The sequence below is a fragment of the Microcebus murinus genome, chromosome 1 (assembly GCF_040939455.1).
Source record: "Microcebus murinus isolate Inina chromosome 1, M.murinus_Inina_mat1.0, whole genome shotgun sequence".
In the NCBI taxonomy this organism is placed as follows: Eukaryota; Metazoa; Chordata; class Mammalia; order Primates; family Cheirogaleidae; genus Microcebus; species Microcebus murinus.
The window spans coordinates 11,542,551-11,564,589 of record NC_134104.1 but is presented as its reverse complement, the minus strand read 5'-3'; the positions used below and the strand labels follow the sequence as shown (position 1 = coordinate 11,564,589).

Genomic DNA, 22,039 nt, shown 5'->3' with positions numbered 1-22,039 from the left:
GGCCTCAAGCGATCCTGTCATCTTGGCCTCCCAAGTGGCACGTTTATTTCTGCATCCCCTTCTTCAGAACCCTGGTGTCCTCATTTGGTCCTAAGCTCCTACCCTACCCATACCTGTTTTCCCTCCCCTATAACACACACAGTCTCAAAACTCCCATTTCTCAATGCATCTGTTCTTAGCAAGGTATTTGGAAAATATCAGTTCAAGAGAATCTAATCAGTTTCTAAAATTCACAGTCTCAAAACCTCTGAAATCTATTAATTTCTACTTAGGGGAATTCCAAGCAATGTCACAAAATGAAGCAGAAAAAATTTAAGGCAGTATTTTGAAAGAAGATACCTTTCTTGGGGGTTTCTGTTGAGCTCCACTAAGCAGTCCCTGGGTGCATTGCTTTCTCCACGTCTGCTGTGACATTTCTCTGCAGACTTCCAGCTGCAGAGACCTAGCCTCCAGCTCGCTCCCAAGACGCGTATCTCTGGACTGAATGGAGTTGGTTTCTTTGGTTTCTTTTCTCTTTTCAAAAGAGTTCACACAGTTGAGCACAGAGCAGAGCAGAGGGAGGTGGTTATTTATGTGTGTGGCTCTGCTGGGAATGGGGCCCAGGGAGGAACGTGTGGCCGTACAGGGACACCTATCTCATGGCTTTCTTTCCAGATTCCTTCTTCGAATTATCAGTGGTTTGCCAAAGTTCCCTGGAGCTGGACACAGTCACAATGTTAGTAAATAAATGTAACAACATAGCTTTTGTTGCTTGGCATTGGGAAGGTTTTAAAGTAAGAGAAGTCGGGAAAGTTGTTGGCAATGCTGGCCACGTTTTCAATGCTATACGATCTTAGGGACGAGTCCCTGTTGAAAAGAGCCGTGTCTAAGAACGAGATGTACATACATGTTTGCCAGTCTTTGTGTAACAACACGGGCTTCTCTTTGGAGTGGCCGTCGGCACCTCTGTGGACGAGTAAGCTCTGCTCCGGGAAGGGGCGCCTGGCCTCCGTGGTGACGCGAAGCCTCTTGAGACCACAGATAGCCAGGTATTCAGTGGGGAGAGTGTTGGCGCTGCACAGGGAAAGCTTCAGGTCCTGCACCCTCGTGAAGTTCAACAGGCGGCCCAGCGCAGACGCGTCTGTGAACCAGATGGTCAGGTGGCCGTGGTAGCTGGCTTGCTCGACAGGAAGGGGCAGGACGGTTTTGCAGCTGCACATCAGGTTGGCCAGGCTGTAGTCGCAGTCCTGGATGTCAGCAGAGCAGCTGCAGTTCCGAATGGTGTCTTCCCTCGTGAAGATGAGTGTGCTATTCTTCTGACCTCTCGTGAGGCGGTTGAGCGCAAAGGTGCCCAGGGCGCAGAGCAGGAGGAGGCGGTGCCCGGGAGGCGGTGCCATTCTTGCCCAGGGAGGGCCAGCGTGTTTGTGTCTCCCTTTCCTGCGCCAATTTGCTGGAACTCACCTGGAAGAAAGCATGCAACTTTGTTATCACAGCCTCTCCTTTGAAAGACGCAGCTAATGGAAAAGGAGCCCCCTACGTAAGTCACTGAAAACTTCCCTCTCTTGCAGTTCTAATAAAGGCAAGCAAGGCCTGCAGCTGAAGCACCGGAAGAACTCTCCCTCGAGCCTCACCAGGGATGACAGCCAAACCTCCGAACTCTGCTCGTGCAAGGCATGAAACTCCCAGCGATGTCTGCTGACAGCGAGACCAACATCCCCACGAGAGAGCCAGAGAAGACTCCAGAGGGACCCACCGCATGCAGGCAGGGATTTGGAGTTATCTGAGTGAGCACATCCTCCGAACATCCAGTTACTCGTCATTGGTACCTGTAAACCCCCTAAACATGCACAAGCCCTCCTCCCCCTCAGTGTCTGACTTCCTGGAATTCAGGAGACAAACAGTTCCTTGTCGGATTCAGCTACCCAAGCACTACCTGTTAAACAACATAGCATGAATACCAACGAAGCATTTAGTTAATGGTAAACTTTAATTTCTAAATAGATTAATGTGTCTTCAGCCCCCGATTATATTAATCTACTTATGGGTCCTTCTTCTGGCCTCCTACAAATGTACCATGTAATTGTGTTAATAGACAATGAAAAGACTAGTTATCTACCAATTAAACATAATTATCTTGGTTCATCTACTCCTATGCCAGAACAAATTTTATGAATTTATTTTATCAAGCAATTTATCATAAAGCTCCAAAGCAAAACCTTATACAAGCACGGCTAAAGGATCCGAATCAAGTAGAGATGCACGCATAATTTAAAGAGCAACTCCAATGTCCAGATTAGGGGAAGTGCCCTATAGTGCCTGGCGTATAATAGTTGCACAGTCCTCATTTAGGGTATGATTGGAATAAGATCATCATTGTGGAAGAGGGTACAAGATTTCAGTTTTGCAAAAATAATAGAATTTTCCCTGAATTACCCAATAATTAAGAGAGACATCAAGCAATACAATTCAGTTCATCTCTATTTACTGAGCTCCATGGGTATGACCAGATACTTGGAATGAGACCTCTGGCTAGGAGGGCCCAGGGCCATGCCAGGAAGGGCAGGGAAGCCCCAGAGGAGAGGGTCAGTCTGATGGGTTCAACATATGTCCAAAGAGTATGGTGACAGCAGGAAAGCGGTCAGGCAGACATGCAACACTTAGGGTGCAAGATGAGCCACAAGATGGCAAAACAAGGCAATCAAAAATCCAAGGGAGCCAAAGTTAAAAATGCCAGGGATTGGGTAGACAGGCAGGAAGCTCAAGCCTGTCTAGAGTGTAGGGAGGATAAAAAACAAAAAACAAAACAAAAAACAAGAAAAACACCTCTCCTGTAAATCCTAGCCCTCTGGGAGGCAGAGGTGGGTGGATTGCTTGAGCTCAGGTGTTCAAGACCAGCTTAAGCAAGAGCAAGACCCTGTATCTACTGAAAATAGAAAAAATTAGCCAGGCATGGTGGTGTGCATCTGTAGTCCCAGCTCCTTAAGAGGCTAAGGCAGGAGGATCACTTGAGCTCAGGAGTTTGGGGTTGCAGTGAGCTATGATGAGCTATGATGACACCACTGCATTCTAGCCAAGATGACTGAGTGAGGCCCCTTGTCAAAAAAAAAAAAAAAGGAAAGAAAGAAAGAAAGAAAGAAAGAAAGAAAGAAAAGAAAAGAAAAGAAAAGAAAAGAAAAGAAAAGAAAAGAAAAGAAAAGAAAAGAAAAGAAAAGAAAAGTTTAAAAAGCCCTGATCCTGTCCTTCAGGGGTTGATACTCAAAGGAGGAATACAAATAAGGCTGAATTGAGAAGGGCTCAACTGCACACAGAACATAGAGATAGATTCAATTCTATTTGGGGGAATGGATAAGGCAGTTTCTGATGTTCTGCATTTATTTTGAAATTGGCACAGAATTTTCTTAAAGGATTTATTAATAGATTCATTTTGTAATAAAGGAAAGAGCTTTGAGAAACTTGGAGAGCCAGAACTCTCCCTGAACAAGAGGCTTAACTGTTTTAAATAGTGTTAGAATGTGGTGGTGACTACCCACTTAACAGAGAACAGTGAATAATTTATTAATTACAAGATAATTTTAGACAATCAGCCGTCCCAGATTCCACCAGAGGTTTCTAGGACTTCATGTCCCAGTAACCCTGCCAACTCAGAACTAAGAATACTGTCAATACCATTGGTCTACTCTGACCCCAGGCTTAAAGGGAAAGGGAGGGGATAGCATTTATGCATCAGCCCAGACCCTGGTGAGAAAAGTGTCTGCCTCATTCTTTCAGGTGCTGATACTGTTTGGAATTGGCACCAGAAAGAGGCATGCATGGAAGAGGAAAAGAGGTAGGGAGAGAATGAGATATTGGTTTGCTGGAACATGTGGAACTGGAAGTCTCCAAAAGGATTTGTGATCAACTTGCCAATAGTTAAGGCCCTGGCTACACCTCAGGATGACCCTGCCTCCCAGACCTCAGGGCACCCGAAGGCCAGAACAAGAGGGCCTGATGCAGAAAGGCTCGCTGGGAGTGCACGGATGGGGCAAATGTCCCCAATGACCATGCGTCAGTGGGATTCATGCGTGTACCGCCAAGGCGCCAGTTGGGTACTTTTCTCCTTTAGTCTATCATGAATTTCTTTCTCTTGTGTTTGTTGAACATAGATTGTGAACACCCTGGTTTCACTATTTATGTATTCATTTGGGGGCAGGTTCCGGCATGGCACAAGCAGAACGGGGGGCAAATATACTACTACTTTGCCCCTGCTTTGTGCGGTGGCTCTGCCCATGGTGGGGTTGAAGTGGGGCTTGCATTGCAGTATTGGGGGCAAGTCTCAATGATGAAGCACATAAAAAGTTGGGGTACTGAGAAAATGATGAGTCAGGCCAGGGTGGGTCAGAGGGTTCCAGCCCAGTGGGACCCATTGGCGCGTCCCTTCCCACTGCCAACCTTGCCACTCCCATTGTCATCAATCTTCTCTGTCCCACTTCTGGATTTTTCAAATTCTTGTTACACTATGTTCATTATGTAGGAATTTTTCTTTTCTTATTCCTACTCAAAAAATATCCCCCTACTCAGACATTACCTCCTCCATGAAACTTATCATGACATCTTCCACCACTGGGCATAGTTAGGTATAGACTTAACTCCCCCTACAAACTGTCATTATAGTGATTATCACACTGTACTGTGACTATTAGTTCAAGTATCTCTTCTATTGGGAAGCTTCCTTTGAAACAGCTCTTTTTTAGCTTTATGTCATCAGTTTTCAGCACAGTGCTTAGCACATAGCAAGGACTCAGTGAATTTTATCGAATGAATGGAAAAACATAGTGTACCAAATGTCAATGTACTAAAATTCTTCTGACTGTTAGTTATAGAAATCCCATTCAGGCTGGCTTGAGTGAAAAACAAAATTGGCTCACTTATTTGAAAAGTCACAGAAGGATTTCAGGTATGGCTTGATCCAGCTACTTAAAAAGAGGCTGTCAGGAATGTCTCTCCATTTTTCAGTTCTCCTGTGTGGGCTTTATTCTCAGACAAGCTCATACCTTCTGGGGAAAAAGATGGTCACTAGTAGTTCTAGGTTTTCCTTCTACCAGCTGAGCAACCTCCAGAGAAAAATATCTTTCTTTAAATAGCACCAGGCAAAAATGCACTGGTCTTCCTGAGCAATATGCTCATCCCTGGAGCCAGTGAATAGGAAAAGCCATACTGGAAACAATGGACTGAGAGGGCAAAAGGCTGGTTCTAGAAAGAGGAATCTGGGAGCTTTATCAGAAAAAGGCAGAGTAGGCAGTCAGAGCGGTGGGTGCCCATGAGACCCATGAGGTGAGTATGGCCCCCTTACTGCTCCCAGTCTCGGCAAACACTGGGCACCACTTTTCTGCAATACACTCCAAGAGTGCAGAGATATGTCTCATTTTGTGGGATTCACACAGAACTCCACATAGTCTCTTTACTGAAAGACCCCTCACTTTTTTTTTTTTTTTTTTTTGAGACAAAGTCTCACTGTTGCCCAGGCTAGAGTGAGTGCCGTGGCGTCAGCCTAGCTCACAGCAACCTCAAACTCCTGGGCTCAAGCAATCCTGCTGCCTCAGCCTCCCGAGTAGCTGGGACTACAGGCATGCGCCACCATGCCCAGCTCATTTTTTCTATACATATTAGTTGGCCAATTAATTTATTTCTATTTTTAGTAGAGACAGGGGGTCTCGCTCTTGCTCAGGCTGGTTTCGAACTCCTGACCTTGAGCAATCCACCCCTGCCTCGGCCTCCCAGAGTGCTAGGATTACAGGTGTGAGCCACCGCGCCCAGCTGACCCCTCACTTTTGGAATCTTCAAGGGTTTTTGCAGGGACACACTTTAGGGATTGCATTTGTGAGAGATATCCTTCCTTAGCTCCCCAAGGCCTGGCTTCACAGGGTGTTTCTTGAATTGCCCACAAAGACCCTGACTTTCTTCTGCCTTTAACCTTGAGGCCATAGCTCAGGTTTTATATTTGAGGTTGTCTGTTTCTTGCTGGAGCGTCTCGTCAGTTTCTGGCTCTCTTATTTCCCCTGTTTCTTCATTTGAACCTTTTCCCTAATTGCCCTTCCACTTTTAAAATTAAAAAAAAAATCACTTCCGATTTCAAGTTAAACTCATATTTGAATTGAAATTTTTAATCGCTTTTGATTTTTAATTGCTGTAAGGTTTTGGAGAATGTCACCAGGTTTTTCAACAATTGTATATTTTTTGTCATTTGTGTTGAGAGTTCAAAACAGCATTATTTATGGACATTTCAAATTTGTTTTGGGCAAATGGTCCAAATGCTTTCCTCCCACTGACTCAGTATCTTCTTACTAGTAATATCTTCTTATAAACAGAACTAGTCCAGTTTGAAGTATTCCTTTTGGAGCCAAGTGTAAACATTATCTAAATGTTGGGTGTAATCCTAGATTGAGAAGGAATCTGTGTGGAATTTGTTTTGAACTAACTGTTGTCTGTATCTGTTCGATTCAGAACTCTTTGTCTTCCCGGAGCCGGCTGATAGCATTAATTGCTCTTGTGATTTCTTTAGCTGCAACACAAAAATCATATTGAAATGGATTCTGAAAAGTAGCTCTTTCTTTTTTAAAACATGTCTTTTTAAAAACAGTGCTATAAAGGCTCAGAGATTTAATGACGATACACAGTCTTTAGCATCTTGACCGACAAACTTAGGTGCATTGACACCAACTGAGTTTTTGTCAAGTTGCAAAAAGCCACTTATTGTGTCTTATGATCCAGGTATGTCAGAGACTTCCAGTGTCCACCGATACCCGGGTCTTCCTCTCCCCGTTGGCACACTCCGGGACTTCATTTCCAAGCTTCTTGCAGTGAAGTGGTGCCATGTGACTGAGTTCTGGCCAATGGAATGTGGTAGAAGATTCCATGGAGGACCTAAGGGCCCTAGAAGATGGTAGAACTACAGGTGAAAACTTGAGTCCCTGAATGACCGTATGGATCAGAGCACATCCTTCTTCCTCCTAATGGCATTAATACATGATGTAAGGGAGGAATAGACCTAAACTATTCTAAGCCGTGGATATTTTGAAGTTTGTCAAAGCAGTTAGCCTACCCTAATACAACAGGTGCTGATATTGTTTTGCAACTTATGATTTTTACATCCTCTTTTCTCAAAATAAAATGAGAAATCAACATTTAGAGAACATTTACTGGGTGCCAGGCAATGGTCTAAGTTATGGGAAATTATTAATAAAAAGGAAGAAGACACCATCCCTGCCCTCAAGGGAATTGAAATTTGCCCAAGGAATTTGGAATGTACTCTGGGAACAAACTGGGCAACTAATTATAAGACAAAGTATTGATAGTGCTTATTAAAGATGCAGATAAGGTGTTGGGCAGGAAGAAATGGGAAGGACTCCCAAAGGGGGCGCTCTTTGGGCCAGCCAGAGAAGGGGCTGAGGTTAGGGAGGGCCAGGCAGTGCGAATATAAGGGTCACTTGAGCAAAATCTCAGAATGACTTAAATCCTTGGCATGTTTAGTGAAAATATAAGATATCTTAGTGCCCAGGAGCCTGGGAACATGGGCAGGACAGGGCTGGATCACACCTTGCTGGCCAAGCTAAGGGGACTGGACTTTATACTGGCAGCAATTTGATTTTCAAACTTTTCTGATCTTCAATAAAAAATGTAAAGACCTCCGCCAGTAGATGTATTTACTTATAAAGGCCGCACATATTGCACTACTTATATTAATATGTTATCTATATTACAAACAATATACAAACAGAATTTAAAAAAAAATTTGAGATGTAAAATAAATTAAAAAAATTAAAGTTTGAATATTTTCAGCTGTACCCCACTGGCTTGGCTTGCACACGCCCTTTGATGTAAACACCCTCTTCGGAGGCCCCTGCAAGAGACAAAAATGAGGTGGTGAAGATTTAGAGCAGGGGACAGCCATTCAGGTCTGTGTTTAAGGAAGGTAACACAAGCTGCTGGGTCGAGGTTGACTTGGAGAGGAGGACATCAGAGATAGGACAGTGAGTTCTCAGTATGAGAACATTTTTCTTTTATATATTCTTTTCTTTTCCCTCCCTCCCTCCCTCCCTCCCTCCCTCCCTCCCTCCCTCCCTCCCTCTCTCTCTCTCTCTCTCTCTCTCTCTCTCTCTTTCTTTCTTTCTTTCTTTCTTTCTTTCTTTCTTTCTTTCTTTCTTTCTTTCTTTCTTTCTTGACAGAGTCTCACTCTGTTGCCCGGGCTAGAGTGCCGTGGCATCAGCCTAGCTCACAGCAACCTCAGACTCCTGGGCTCAAGTGATCCTCCTGCCTCAGCCTCCCCAGTAGCTGGGACTACAGGCATGCGCCACCATGCCTCGCTAATTTTTTCTATATATTTTTAGTTGGCCAATTAATTTCTTTCTATTTTTAGTAGAGATGGAGTCTTACTCTTGCTCAGGCTGGTTTCGAACTCCTGACCTTTAGCTATCTGTCCGCTTCAGCCTCCCAGAATGCTAGGATTACAGGCGTGAGCCACCACACCCAGCCTCTTTTATATTTTCTTCGAGAGTTTTTACACGTCTCCATTTGTTGGCTCCTTCTGACTCCAGGGTCTCCAGATCAATGCATTTCCATATCTGGAATCCTCATGGGGACAGAGAAGACGAAGAGAGTAGGGTTGGGGAGATGGGGAGGAGGATGAGACTCCCTCCCTCCATCGAGCATGCCCTGCCTGCTGGAACCCCTTGGAGGGAGCCGGTGCCAGGGGAAGTAGGAGAGCCCACGTGGGCGGCTCATTCTTAGCATCCCAGCACAGCTTGCCTGTAACTCCACTCCTGGAGACACCCGCTGTGTGCCCTGCCAGCCATGAGAAAAGCACGGTTCTCAGAGTCAGGAGGCTCGGGGTGGTTTCCTGAGACTGGCAGCAAGGCTAGCTGCAGGCGAGGACTGGTTATGGGCAGGCTGTAGAGTAGAGTGTCTCTCCAGTCCTTGGGTTCACCTCGATGTCCCTTCGTCTCAATTCCTTGACCATCCGCTCATCCATTCCTTCCAGGTGCCCAGCGCTGCAAACCGGCTCTCAGATAGGAATCCGGTACCAGTTGTTTAAGCCTTAATAGGAATTTACACCAGCACATTCCTGCCCAGAGGTATGTGCGCTGCTTTAAGCCTTCTCCCTCCCTTGTCCCTTGTCAGAGGGACCTCAAGGGTAAAGGGGAGACATGGGGGGAGTGTGGGGCGGAGACTCCACCGCAGAGCTCCAGAAGTGAGTGGTCCCCTGTCCCCCTTGTCCCTGGCTGTGCAATGTCCCTTTCCATTTAGGTCACAGAGAAACACTGGCCTTTCTGTGTTGTGTAGATGCTGCGCACAGAAGCTTTAGGTGTAGGATCTTGAAAAGCTCTGGAACAAAAGGATCTTTAGCGTTTTTCTTTTCTTTGGCTCTGTTCCACGAATGCACTGCAGGAGGTAGGTTGCGGACACGCACTCCGTAAGATGATATTTAAAAGGAGAGCGATATCTTCGTGGTTTAATATTTCAAAGCTTACAAAGTTGAAAGTTAAGTTAATTTGGGTCTCTCCCAGTGTTTTCTTACTGCGATATGTGTTGTCATTTCTTTCTTCTTCACATTCCACAGTGGTGCAACCCCCTGTCCTTGGTACGAGCCACTGGATTTTCACATGCCCTTACAAGCGTCTGTGGCTGAAGTCACCGCTCTGCGCACCTCTCTTGGTGAAGGTCACTTCCCTGTCACTGTGGCCTACGCAGTTCATTGAGAAAGGCAGAACTGAGTTCACAGTCATAATGATACGATCGCTATCGTGCTTGATGTATATGTAGGATCTAAATTATACGGTTTCATCTGGTATATTTGCTCATCTCGAGAAAGAAGTAAAAGTTCATGTCTTCATAAGTTGGGACTTAAGCAGAATTAGCTTCAAGCATGAACTCTGGGTTTTAAGAGGACACAATTTAAAAATTTTTGTGATTGTTCAGGTTTATCTCATGGTACATAGAGATAAACCGTCAGAGAGCCTTTCTGAGTCTCACTTCTCTCACTGTGGCTGGGATGGGCAGCCTACCACACAAGGTTAGAGAGACAGCAGAGCAAGATGCATGTGGTAATATGTATGCAGTCTATTAGAGCTATTCATGAGTATTATTACTACTACCCGTAAGTATACTGCAATATATAGAGTACCATAGTACTATCATAAACTACGCTATTTCGTGATGTTAGAAATATAATGAAAATAAGATTATATTAGTATGCTCTATCAGGGCATCCCAAAGATATAAGGATATCTGAAGTAATCAATTCATTTAATGCATTACTTGTATCAAAAATTTGGCTAGAGAATGGGCTCAACATACAACAAAAAGGCCTCTTTGCATGATTTTTCCTGCGACAAATCAAATCAGATTTACGAATGTCCTCCTGTAAATCCTGCAACTATTGGTGAGCTAGTCTGGGAAATGGAAATTAATGGTCCAGGTCCCAATTCTACTAATTTAAATGTGTGTAAAATGTTTAAAGGAACAGCAGGAATATGATATGTGATGAAAATACTTAATTTCTGATCTCCTACTCTGCCTGATGGATATTGCGGCAGGCTGAATAATGGCCCTTAAAAATGTCTGTGTCCTGGCCAGGCGCAGTGGCTCATGCCTGTAATCCTAGCACTCTGGGAGGCCGAGGTGAATGAATTGCTTGAGGTGAGGAGTTTGAGACCAACCTCAGCAAGAGCGAGACCCTCATCTCTACTAAAACATAGAAAGAAAGTAGCTGGAAAACGAAAAATAGAAAAAATTAGCCAGGCGTGGCAGTGCATGCCTATAGTCCCAGGTGCTTGGGGCGGGGGCTGAGGCAGGAGGATTGTTTGAGCCCAGGAGTTTGAGGTTGCTGTGAGCTAGGCTGACGCCACGGCACTCTAGCCCAGGCAACAGAGTGAGACTCTGTCTCAAAAAGAAAAAAATAATGTCTATCTGTGTCCTAATCCCTGGAACCTGTGATATGTTGCCTTACGTGGCAAGAAGGATTTGCAGATGCACCAAAGTTAAGAAACTTGAGATGGGGAGGTGATCCTGGGTTATCTGGGTAGACCCAATGTAATCACAAAAGTCCTTACAAGAGAAAGACACGAGGAGACAGGAAGAAAAAGGCAATGTGACCACTGAAGCAGAATCGGAGCAATGGGACTGCAAACCAGGAATGCCGGCAGCCTCTGGAAGCTCGAAGAGTCAAGGAATGGAGTCCCCAGAAAGAACAGCCCTACTGACATTTTGGCTGGAGCCTGGTCAGACTGATTTTGGACTTCTGACACCCAGAAATGTTATAAAATATAGATGTGTTGTTATAAGCCACTCATTTTGTAGAAATAGCAGCAATAGGAGACTAATACAGAGATCATAAGGAAACCAAACCACCACATCAAACCATCCCTTTGGACCAAACAAACTAGCCCTTTTTTATTCATGGCCACTCAGGGCTTGCTAATTGTTCGTGTGGTTTACTACTTTCGCTAGACTGGATCATACGCTGTCAGGGTAATTATGTCTTATGTTCTTCTGAAGTACCAAACTCAATCCTCTCATAGAATAGTCACCCTGTACTGGACCCAGCCAAGTCCAAACGGACACGTCTGGACATGTCTCATGACTTGAGGGGGTGACTGTCTCTGGGTGGTTATTTGCAGAAGTGGAATGTTTGCAGAAGAAAGAAGAGTGAAGGTGACATGCGAGGGCCTAGGGCAGGCATGAGCAGAAGGATGGGACATCAGCACTTGTGCCTTCTCAGCCCAAATGCATGCATTAGGTGGAGCTGCAAGAGGAGGCTGCATGAAGTGCTCTCAAGAACTCTGAGATGGGGGGCCCAAGTGGCCCCAGCCCAGGCAACAAAGTGTGACAGCGAGCAGAGGACAGACACTCTCCCCAGTTCTGTACTGAGGAGAGCACAGCTTTGGCACAGCGAGAAACAAGGGACAAGCAGCATCATTTGATCCCTCCTTGAGATCAGACTGGGGCCACCCCTGGACACTGCTCCCTGGCCATCAAATCAACAGTGACCTCCACAGCAGAGGCCGGGGACAGTCAACACCCAAGGCAAGGTCAGGGCCAGGAGCCTCTGAAAGGACCATTGTGAGCACTGGCAAGACCCTCCTTGGGACTCTAAGAAATAATTGGAGGAGACTCTACTTTGTAGCCATGGTGGTGCAGAGGAGGCCAACACCTGTATCAGGTAGGTGGCAGCTCTAGCCAGCAAAATACAAGCTGTCAGTGTTAACGAAATCCTATCTGTGCCCTCTGGCTGGTGGAGCCAGAATCTCTTCGGGCATCAGTTTGGATGACTGCTTTGAGATTAAATTAATTTAATCACAGAAAGAGACTAAGGAGCTTCTAGACTAAGATGAATAAGAACCAACTGAAAAGCAGACATTTTGGGTTTCGAAAGCTTGGAGCTCAACTGGGTGTTAGTTTCACTTACTATTATAATTTGCTGATGGGACGTGGCCCCCTTGCAGTCGGCAGACTGTGGGAGTCAGCTTTCTGATGTCTTCTTGCTGATTGCAGTTTCCCAAGTCCTTAGCACAGAGGCTGACACATATATATTACATTATCCAAATGAATCCCTGCAGGAGCTAAGTCAAGGATGCCTGTTATTGATCTCTTACTTTCTCTTTTGCCTTTTCCCTCCTAGAATTGTGGAGTGCTATCACATCAGCAAGCAAAATTCATCTTCTTCTTGAGCAGGAATGTCACCATATGGCCAAGCCGAGACAGGGAAACCATAAAGAATTTTTGTGTATGGGCGAGAGGATGGGAATTTGAGCTTACCCTGCTGCTGTGCCTTGTCTGTGTGTCATCCTTGAAAGCCATTGAGTGACACCTGGCAAAAGTCCCAGGAGCCACCCCTTAACCTCCTGGGACTTTACAAAAAACCTTGTCTAGGTTTGTTGTTGCCTTACAACTTTCCTGGGAATCCGATGGAAACACGGGATGAATTATACTTGCCTAGGATGCGAACTGTGAGCCCCAAGCCAGGTCCCTCTAATCCCGAGCCACAAGCCTTCCCAGGGCCTCCGGGAATTACGAGCAGAGGTAGCATAGGCTGGTCTCACAGATATTGGGGAGCATCACAAACCCAGTTCCCTAATTGCTCTCGGTGGAGGGATTAGAACAGGCCCTGCTACAAAACTCCCCCACAACCAAACATTTCAGAGTCCAGGCTCGCAAAGCTAACTCAGGGAGAGCTTTGCTCAAATTACTGAGCCGATATTATGTGAGTGCAACGTTGCCAAGGAAAAATGAGTCAGACACTAATCTCTTTGCTAGGAGATGAGGAACAAAAAAAGGCTGGCAGACTTTTACTGTTATAATTACCTGCTTCCAGAACAATAAAAAGGGGTTCAGATCTTCCACTTACAGTTGTACATTATTATATTCCCATAAAGCAACTTGAACTATTACCTCAAGACGTAAGCCTTGGGCCTTTTGCCTTTCATCTGTGTTCAAGTTGGAGTTCCAACCATCAGAGGTTTAGAAAAAAAAAAAATTAGAACTAAAGTTTCCTTAGGAGGTTTTAGTTATGAAAATTGGAACCAAAGGACATTTAAACCTTGTTACTTTCTTGAAAGATCTTTTAAAGTTTAAAAATCCCTCCAGGAGGTAATGTAGAATCCTGGAACAGAAAAGAACATTAGGTAAAGTCTAAGGAAATCTAAATCATGTTTGGGCTTCAGTTTAAATTGTGTCAATATTGGTTCATTAATTGTGACAAATGTTCCACATTAATTTGACTCGGTAACTCTGTGGGGGAACTCTGTCCTGTTGTCACAATTTTTCTGTAAACCTGAAACTATTCCAAAAGAAGGGTTTTATTTACAAAGAGTGCCCCTGTTCTCACTGATGACTCCTTGAAGATTGGTTTGGTGACAACAGCAGAGCTCCAGTAGGTAAAATCTGGACATCACAATTTGGGCTAAACCAAGTGCCCGAGAAATAGTGTCTAGACGTGACTCCACGTGAATTCTTCAGACCTCCTGGCCACATAGAAGATTCTAGTTTCCTTAATGATCTTGGAGACCAGGCATTTCAGGGATGCAAGTGAGAAAATGACAAGTGATCCCTTTATGGGAAATAGATCAAAAGTGGGAAAGGAGAGGCATCGAGGAATATTATGGGAGCAAGTCCTGAGGGTGCGTGTGTGTGTGTGTGTGTGTGTGTGTGTGTGTGTGTGTGTGTGTGTGTGGTGTCTCTGGACTTCCTTGTGTTCCCTTATTCTCAAATCTGGACTCAATTCCTTCCCCGTGCTGCTTATTTGTTTTGGGGGATGATTTCTGTTTCTTCTCCACTAAGAAACTACCTTCAGCTCCTGAATTGTCTCCTAATCTCTCCTCTTTCACGAAACTTTACTAGGCGAGGGGCTCAGGTGACAGACAAGCTCTTGCTTGTCTCCAACCTGTCTTGCTTGGAGTGCTACATCAGTGTACCATAAGATAAATTAACGACAAGCTTTCATGAGCAAATCTGTTATCACACAGAGTCTAGTATGTGTTTGTGTTAGATTTTTAAGCCACTCCAAAACGCCAGACTTTTGCTGCAGTCACTCCATTGGAACCGTTATCATCGGGTTCCCAGTGACTCCCTCCCCACCACGAGCCAAATGCAGTGATTAATTTCCTGGTCTCATTTTGCTTGACTTCTCACCAGCCCTTGGCACAGTTGCCTACTCCCTCTTCTTGAGTGAAGAACTTTCTATTCTTCCACAATACCACATTCTCCTGGTTGTCCTGCTACTTCATCAGTTGCTCCCTTTTGGTCTCTTCGGCTGTCATCTAATCTTATTACCCTGCCATTGTTGCATGCCCCTGGCTTGGTTCCTGGTCTCTTCTCTGTGTACATGTCCTCCCTTGGTGATTGTACATCCCTCCATGGACTTAAATACCACCTATATGCTGATGATTAGCTCAGATATCCCCTGGGGTTCATGCTTGTATGTCCAGCATTTTACTGGATGGCTCTTCCTAAATGTCTAGTCGGCATTTCTAACTTAACATGTCCAATACACAGCTCTTCCTTCTCAAAAAAGTTCAGGTTCCTAGGTAAAGGAGAAATGTTACTGTATCAATAATTTATGATCCCTCAGCCCTGCATTCCCAAGGCTAAGCTAAATATAGCAAATAGTCATTAATAAGAGGCAATGTACTTTAAAATAAAAAACACAAGAGATACATGTAAGTTGAAAACTGAATGAAATCATTAATTACACATATTTTAAATTTACTAATAATAATATTTAATGAGTACTTCTTTTGTGCCAGGTACTGTTCTAAGTACTTCACATGTTTAACATTATTTAAGTCTTGAAATAATCCTATAGGCAGATATTATGGCTCTATTTTCTTTCTTTCTTTTTTTTTTTACTGACTAAGCTAGCTAGGCATGGCTCCATTTTCATATTAGAAAATGAAGACACAGAGAGGTTAAATAACTTGTCCAAGGTCACAGAACCAGTTAATAACGACTAAAATTTGAACCCAGACTGCCAAATATACTCCAGGGAGTCAGGCGGAAATTACGGCACTATTTCCTACCCAGGGTCATGTGCCTACTCAAGTGAAATTTCACGCTTCGTATTTTATTACCAAACTCTGTGGCCTTTAAATGGATATAGAAACTCCATGCTAAATGCTATGGTTCGCACGTGTCCCTCAAAGTGCATATGTTGAAAACTTAACCCCAATGTAACAGTCTTGAGAGGTGGGACCTTTAAGAGATGACTAGGTCATAAGGGCTCTGTCCTCAGCACTAATGCACTAAATGGATTAGTGCTGTGACTGTGGGAGTGGGTTGGTCATTGTGAGAGCGAGTTCCTGATAAAAGGATGAGTTTGGCTCCCTCCCTCCATCTCTCTCTCTGTCTCTCTCTCTCTCCCCCTCTCTCCCCTTTCGCTCTCCCCTTCCACCTAACACCATGGGATGATGCACCAAGAAGGCCCTCCCCAGAGGCAGGTCCCTTGACCTTGGACTTCCCAGTCTCCAGAACTATAAGAAATAAATCCCTGTTCTTTAGACATTACTCAGTCTCAGGTATTCTGTTATGGCAGCACAAAATGAACAAAGACACTAAATGAGGAAGGAACAAAAGGAATCCCTGGGTTCTATGATACAAAACATTTCAGAAACACTTTTTTTTAAAAGGATGAATGTTTATAAATAAGATTTAAAAATAAGTTTAAGTTCATAGTCAGAATAGAGGCCAATCTGACCCAAGGGCGACTTCTGCTAACATAGCCACGGAATGTGGGACAAAGAATGTCTGAGGGAGTGAGCCACTGCAAGTCCTAACTGAAATACGTAGCTGCTGCTGTACCTTTCTGCTTGACACAGATCCTTGCAGGAGTGAATTGCACGAATGCATGCGAACCCTTGCAGGCTTTTCCCTTGAGTGACTTGGTATACGCTCGGTTAACTGCATCACTGGGGTTCAAATCCACAGCTCTGCACAGCTGCGCCTTGGTCCCTTGCCCACAGGACAGTGCGGTCTGTCTGCTGTCCTCACCGGGGGCCACTCTGACTTACTGGCTCCCACACTCTTAGATATGAGCCACTGGGCACTGAATTTTAAAAGCTGATAGTATAGTAGCTTTAAGCAATGAAAAATATTGTTGTGGAAAAGAAAGTTGGGAAATCCAAGTGAGCTCTTGAAAAGCACTCATTTCCATAAATACTTTATTGAAACTGTTATTTTCAGAAAATGTCCAATTTCTGTCAGAAATAAAATTTAATAAGAAGTCTTTTTTTCTTCCAAACATATTGCATTATTCAGTCCAAAAAAAAAGTAAAAAAAAAAAAAAAACTTCTCAAGGATTGAGCTTTTCAGTAAAAAAATATTCAAACAGATGAGGTCTGTTTTTTTGGTATCTTTTTAGGGATGGGATTTTTATAAATATTATGCACAATGTTTTTGAAACACTTCCTTTCCCTAATATACACCAACATCCTTTTTTTGCTAAAAACTTTCCAAAAACATGCTTCTTAAACAATGAAATATATGCAGGAATGTGTATGGTCTACTAATTTTGAACCAAAACATATCCCTCATGTTGGCTTTTGCTACATTATTTATCATAGTTTTTCCACTTTTGAATAAAAGACCAATTTTTAAAAAACAACTATGTAGTCCAAATGTTAATCCTCATCTAAACTGAGATTCTTCTTCTGTTTCTTTGCTTTCTAGAAAGTAAACTCTATAAAACCTGGCATGTAAATAGGCAAAAAATATAATGCTATCAAAACATAAAAACAGACCAAAGAAACAATATAAGTGTATGTTTTGAGAGTTCCCACTTTCTTTGTTTAAGATCACAATGAGAAAAAGAGATGCGATACATATCCCTTTTATTTAATTGTTATTTAGCATTGAAGAGCAGCAGTATAGCCAGATGTTTTAAAATAGAGACCAGAATCTCAGATTCTATGGAGATATCTGTTATATTAGACTCAAGTGAGTTTATCTATTTAGGGTTTAAATGAGAAGACCATTTCATTCTTTGCTAACCCCCAGAAAATGTTTCCTTTTAAAGGCAGGATCTCAATAAAGAGCAATTCGTATGCCTGGAAGCCTAACAAAGTGTTTCGTAGTGAAAACCACCCATCTGTGTACATATGTTCAGGAAATGCAAATGCAACAAGAAGGAGGTAACCCTGAGAGCGACTCTTCAAACCATCCCAGTTCCTGCCATGCACAAGGAATTCTGAAGCTCTTAAAAACTGTCTGTCAAACTAGACATGCTTTTTAAAAAAGAAGAACAAAGAATTTACTTACATCTCGGAGTTGCACGGCAAGGCCTGGCCTCTCTGCCCAGCAGACCTCTGCCTGGCCACTGATCTTTCACCCTGGCTTGACAGCTGGTTTAATCTGCGAGAGTCCTGGTGGAATGCGTGGTCTTGCACTTGCTGTTCTTTTCCGGCTTCAGAGGGCCAGCGGCCTGGTCATTTCCATGGCAACCAGGAGGAAGCGGCTGGCCTACCAGTTTCCTTAACCACATGCAGGAGAGAACCTGCCCCGGCGACTGCTGGCCACTCTTCTGGGATTCTGAGCCGGGAAGTTTCTAAAAGAAAGTGAGGAGACTGCTGCTATAGGCTGACCCCAAAGGATTGACACAAATGGAAGAAATTCTACTGTAGCAGGAAATTGAATGGATTAAATGTAGAAAATAGAGACTCCTTGATACTTTTACTTTCATAATTTGTTCCACTCTTTTCAGCCTGTTGAATCATGACTTAAGGCAAATGTTTGCAGTCGTGTAAAAAGGTGTCCTATTGTGGTTGTTCCAAAGGGAAAAATTCCAACTCCCAAGATGTAGTCGTGTTCTCTCTTTTTTTCAAGTTCAATTAAATATATATATATATATCAGAAGCCACACAATTGATAAATATGGAAAAAATATTCTAGTACATTAACTGATGTCTTAGTCCATTTGGGCTGCTATAACAAAATACCACAAACTGGGTATCTATTTATTTCTCACAGTTCTAGAGACCAAGAAGTTTAAGATCAAGGTGCTGGGAGATTTGGTGTCTGGTGAGGGCCTGCTTTCTGGTTCATAGATGGTGCCATTTAGCTGTGTCCTCATGTGGTGGAAGGGAGAGAGCTATGATCTCTTTGCTTATAAGGGTAATAATCCCATTCATAAAAGCTTCACCCTCAAGACCTAATCACCTTCCAAAGTCTCCATCTCCTAATACCATCACATTGGGGATTAGACTTCGACATATGAATTTTGGGGAGATGCAACCATCCAGTCCTTAGCAACTGATGAGGACTCATGAAATATGGAAGAAATGAGATGGGCGGTGGTGATGAAGGAAAGTGTCATTAATTAAAAACACTAGGGGACTAGAGCAGTTGATTTATAATTATTTGGATACCGATTATCTACTATTTTAAAAAGAGAGCACTTCCCTAGGGAAATTCATTCATTCAATCAATTCACTTGATTATCCATCTAGTGAATCCTTACCACACACATGCACTGTGCCAGGAGATTTAAAAGACACAGAGATCAATGTCATGCTTCTTGTATTTAAGGAAGTTAGAAGGGGCAGTTATATAAGTTGATAGGGAGAAATGTTTGAAGGGAGGTGCAAATACAATTAATGGGAGTCTCAGAGGAGGTAGGGCTACCTTTTTCCAAGGATATTGAAGAAGTCTTTGTGGCAAGGTAGTATTTTCTCTGGGCCTTAAAGGATGGCCATAAAGGATGGCTAGGATCTGGGTGATCAGATATACGGGGAATGGACAATAGTGTCTCACAGAGTGATTCTTTGACCAGTGGAGGAAGCAGGCCGATAGATACATCCCTTCTCCTCTTCCAGCCCAGACGATTCCTACACACATGGCTTCTCAGGTGGCCAGCAGGATAAAGAAACTCAGCAATTAAGAAAATTGCTGGAGCAAAGATTTGGAGATGGGAAAGTACCAGCTTATTTAGCTATTTTGAAAGCCCATGAATCATAGTTAGGATTAAAGCAATTGAGAATATACAGAGTCTACTGCTGTTGGGTGTTTAGTTTCAGCAACACAGATGCATAAATTCTACCATATGACAATAGCAAAGCGGATCTTGGTTCAGATCCTGATTCTGTTACCTTCTTGTGTGCTATTTAAACTTTATGAGCTTTAGTTTCCTTATCTGTAAAGTGGAGATAATAATAGCTTGGGGAAAGGTTGAGGTGAAGACTAAATGAGATAACGTATGTGGACAGGATGCCTAAGAATGAGGGAGGGGAAGGCTGGCCAGTGAAATACCAGGTGTCTCAACTTCCCAGAGCAACCGTGGCTAATCCAATGGTTTGACGTACTCAACCTCTGTTCCAACACCTTTCTCTCTTGCCTGCCTCTCCTATAGAGACTGGAAAGCTACAATCCTCAACTCAGCACAGTCTCTCGCAGCTGGGATTCCAGATATGATTTAAATTTTATTAATTATCTATACTTGTTTTGGAACATAGTCACGTGGAGAGAGGACCATGTGACTTTGGGAATTGAGTGAGATGAGAGAGAGGAGAGTACTGGGCATCTCTTGCTGGCAGGGGTCTCAGCATATGTGGCATGGCCTGGGAACTAGCTGCTGTGGGGGTGGCTTTCTGACTGAGTTGCTTCCTGGTTGTGGCAGGTGTGGCATGATTCTGAGTGTCACTGGCTTCCTGTTGGAGGATGTGGCCTCTTCATCCAGAAACTTCCTGATTTGTGGGAGAGGCAGCAGTTTCTTGGATGGCCCAATTCTCTGGTGACTTTGAGAGTTCAGCCCAGAGTCCATTTCTTCCCAATGACTCAAGGAACTATCTGTGTGTCTTGAGAAATTCCTGGTTTAAACCAGCTAGAGTGGACTCTGTTGTCTGTAACCAAGAACAGTGAGAGACACAACAGTGCCTTAGTTGTGGCCAATACAAGGTAAGTGGAAGTTTGCTAGTACTGACTCTTCCATTTTGTTTTAAGGACTAAGATAAATGACAGTAAGTATTTAGTGTAAAGTGGGCACATAGAAGGCAGTCAATAATGGTAGCTATTATAATTATTACTTTTTGCAACTTTATTCATGACCTAGGTGCCTTCCTGGACCTCTTGCTTAGTGAGGCACAAGGCTGAAGGCAGAGAAGGGGGACAGGTACCTCCCTGGAAACCTGAAGGCCAAGCACAGAGCCAATGACGAAATGTGGCTGCAGCTTTGTGTGTGGCGTGTTAAACATTTACCACAGGTTGTACCTCTCCCTATCATTTTAAAGCATTCACTTCCATTCGTTCTTTGTGTTAACTGGGTCATGTCGTTGAAGTTGATTTAGCAAAAATGAATGTTGGGAGAACTAATAAAACCACACCTTAGACTGCCTGTTTTGCTCAGCTGCGGAGTCAACGGGTGGTGGACAAGTGTTTGTTCACCATGGGATTGAATTCTACTTTTGTCCTTGACTACTTTTTGTTTGCTTTCTTTCTTTTTTAATCACAAAAAGCCACATAGGTTCCCGATAGCACATTCAGATAATACCCGGTGTATTAAGTAAAAGGGAAAATCTACAGCCACCTTTCCAACTTATCTTGCAGAAATAACATCTAGTGTAAGTCTGCATTGAAGTAAATCTTGCTTTGTTTTCAAACCTTAGCAATTGCTTTGATTGTTAACGAACATGCCCTTTACCACAAGGCCTCAAATTCCACTATTTCCAACCTCACCTATGTAACCGCCGTGAAATCACTACCAGTATGTTCTGTGACTGTTTCTTCCATCCTGTGCAACTTCAGGGGCCGTCTCAGGTTCTCCCTTTCCTTCCCAACTCCTTCTTTGGCAACTTCAACTTGCTGCAGGGTATGGACATTCATGTCCTCCCCTAGTGGCCTTGAAGTGTCCTAGACCTTGCCGTCCGCACAGGGCTCTGTGTTTATTGTTTTTCCTACACTCCCGCCCTGCTCCGTTCTCACAAAACCCTCCAGATATCTGGCTTTACCTTATGTCTTCTATCCATCCTTGACTCCATCACCCCCTGCCTCCACGCTGCCCCACCCCGACTCCGGTGACCCCCCCATCCACCCATGACCTTTGCTCTCTGCTCCATGCCAGGCCCCCTGGCTCACCTCCGCCACCTGCTTTCTCAGCTCCTACTCTCAGGGTGCAGGCACCACGGGAAAATGCAAAGAACCAACGGTTCCTATGGCTGGGATTCAAAGAACCCCTGACACTATCCCACGAGTCTTCCAGCCAGCTCTCGCCCAGGGGCTCTGATAACTCCTCTCCACGTGTGTCAAATACTCGCTTCCATCAGCATCCCTGTCCTTGTAGGAATACCTTGCTGGGAAGAGGAGCCAGGACCTGCTGGGCTTTCTTACCATCGTGCTCACACCAACGTTCTTCTTCTTAGACCACAAACATCTTGGATCAGGCACTCTTTAGGCATCACTTCGGACCCTTTCAGCCACGCCTGACTTTAATTCACACATGGTGACCAGCCCTGCCTCTGACTAGCTGCATGCAGAGGCAAACCTCGTGCCTCACATCCTAAGGACTCTGTCTTCGCTGCAGCGTGGGACCCTGCAGGCACCGCCTGGC

General features: G+C 44.1%; 1 protein-coding gene across 1 annotated transcript; it reads right to left on the bottom strand.

Moving 5' to 3' along the window:
• Positions 1-629: 629 nt before the first annotated feature.
• EPCIP (exosomal polycystin 1 interacting protein) lies at positions 630-17,906 on the bottom strand. Its single transcript, XM_012780888.3, has 2 exons — positions 17,761-17,906; positions 630-1,440 (listed from the first exon to the last, which is right to left on the bottom strand). The coding sequence occupies exon 2, from the start codon at positions 1,374-1,376 to the stop codon at positions 717-719; it is 660 nt and encodes a 219-aa protein (XP_012636342.3). The 5' UTR covers positions 1,377-1,440; positions 17,761-17,906; the 3' UTR covers positions 630-716.
• Between the last annotated feature and the right edge of the window lie 4,133 nt (positions 17,907-22,039).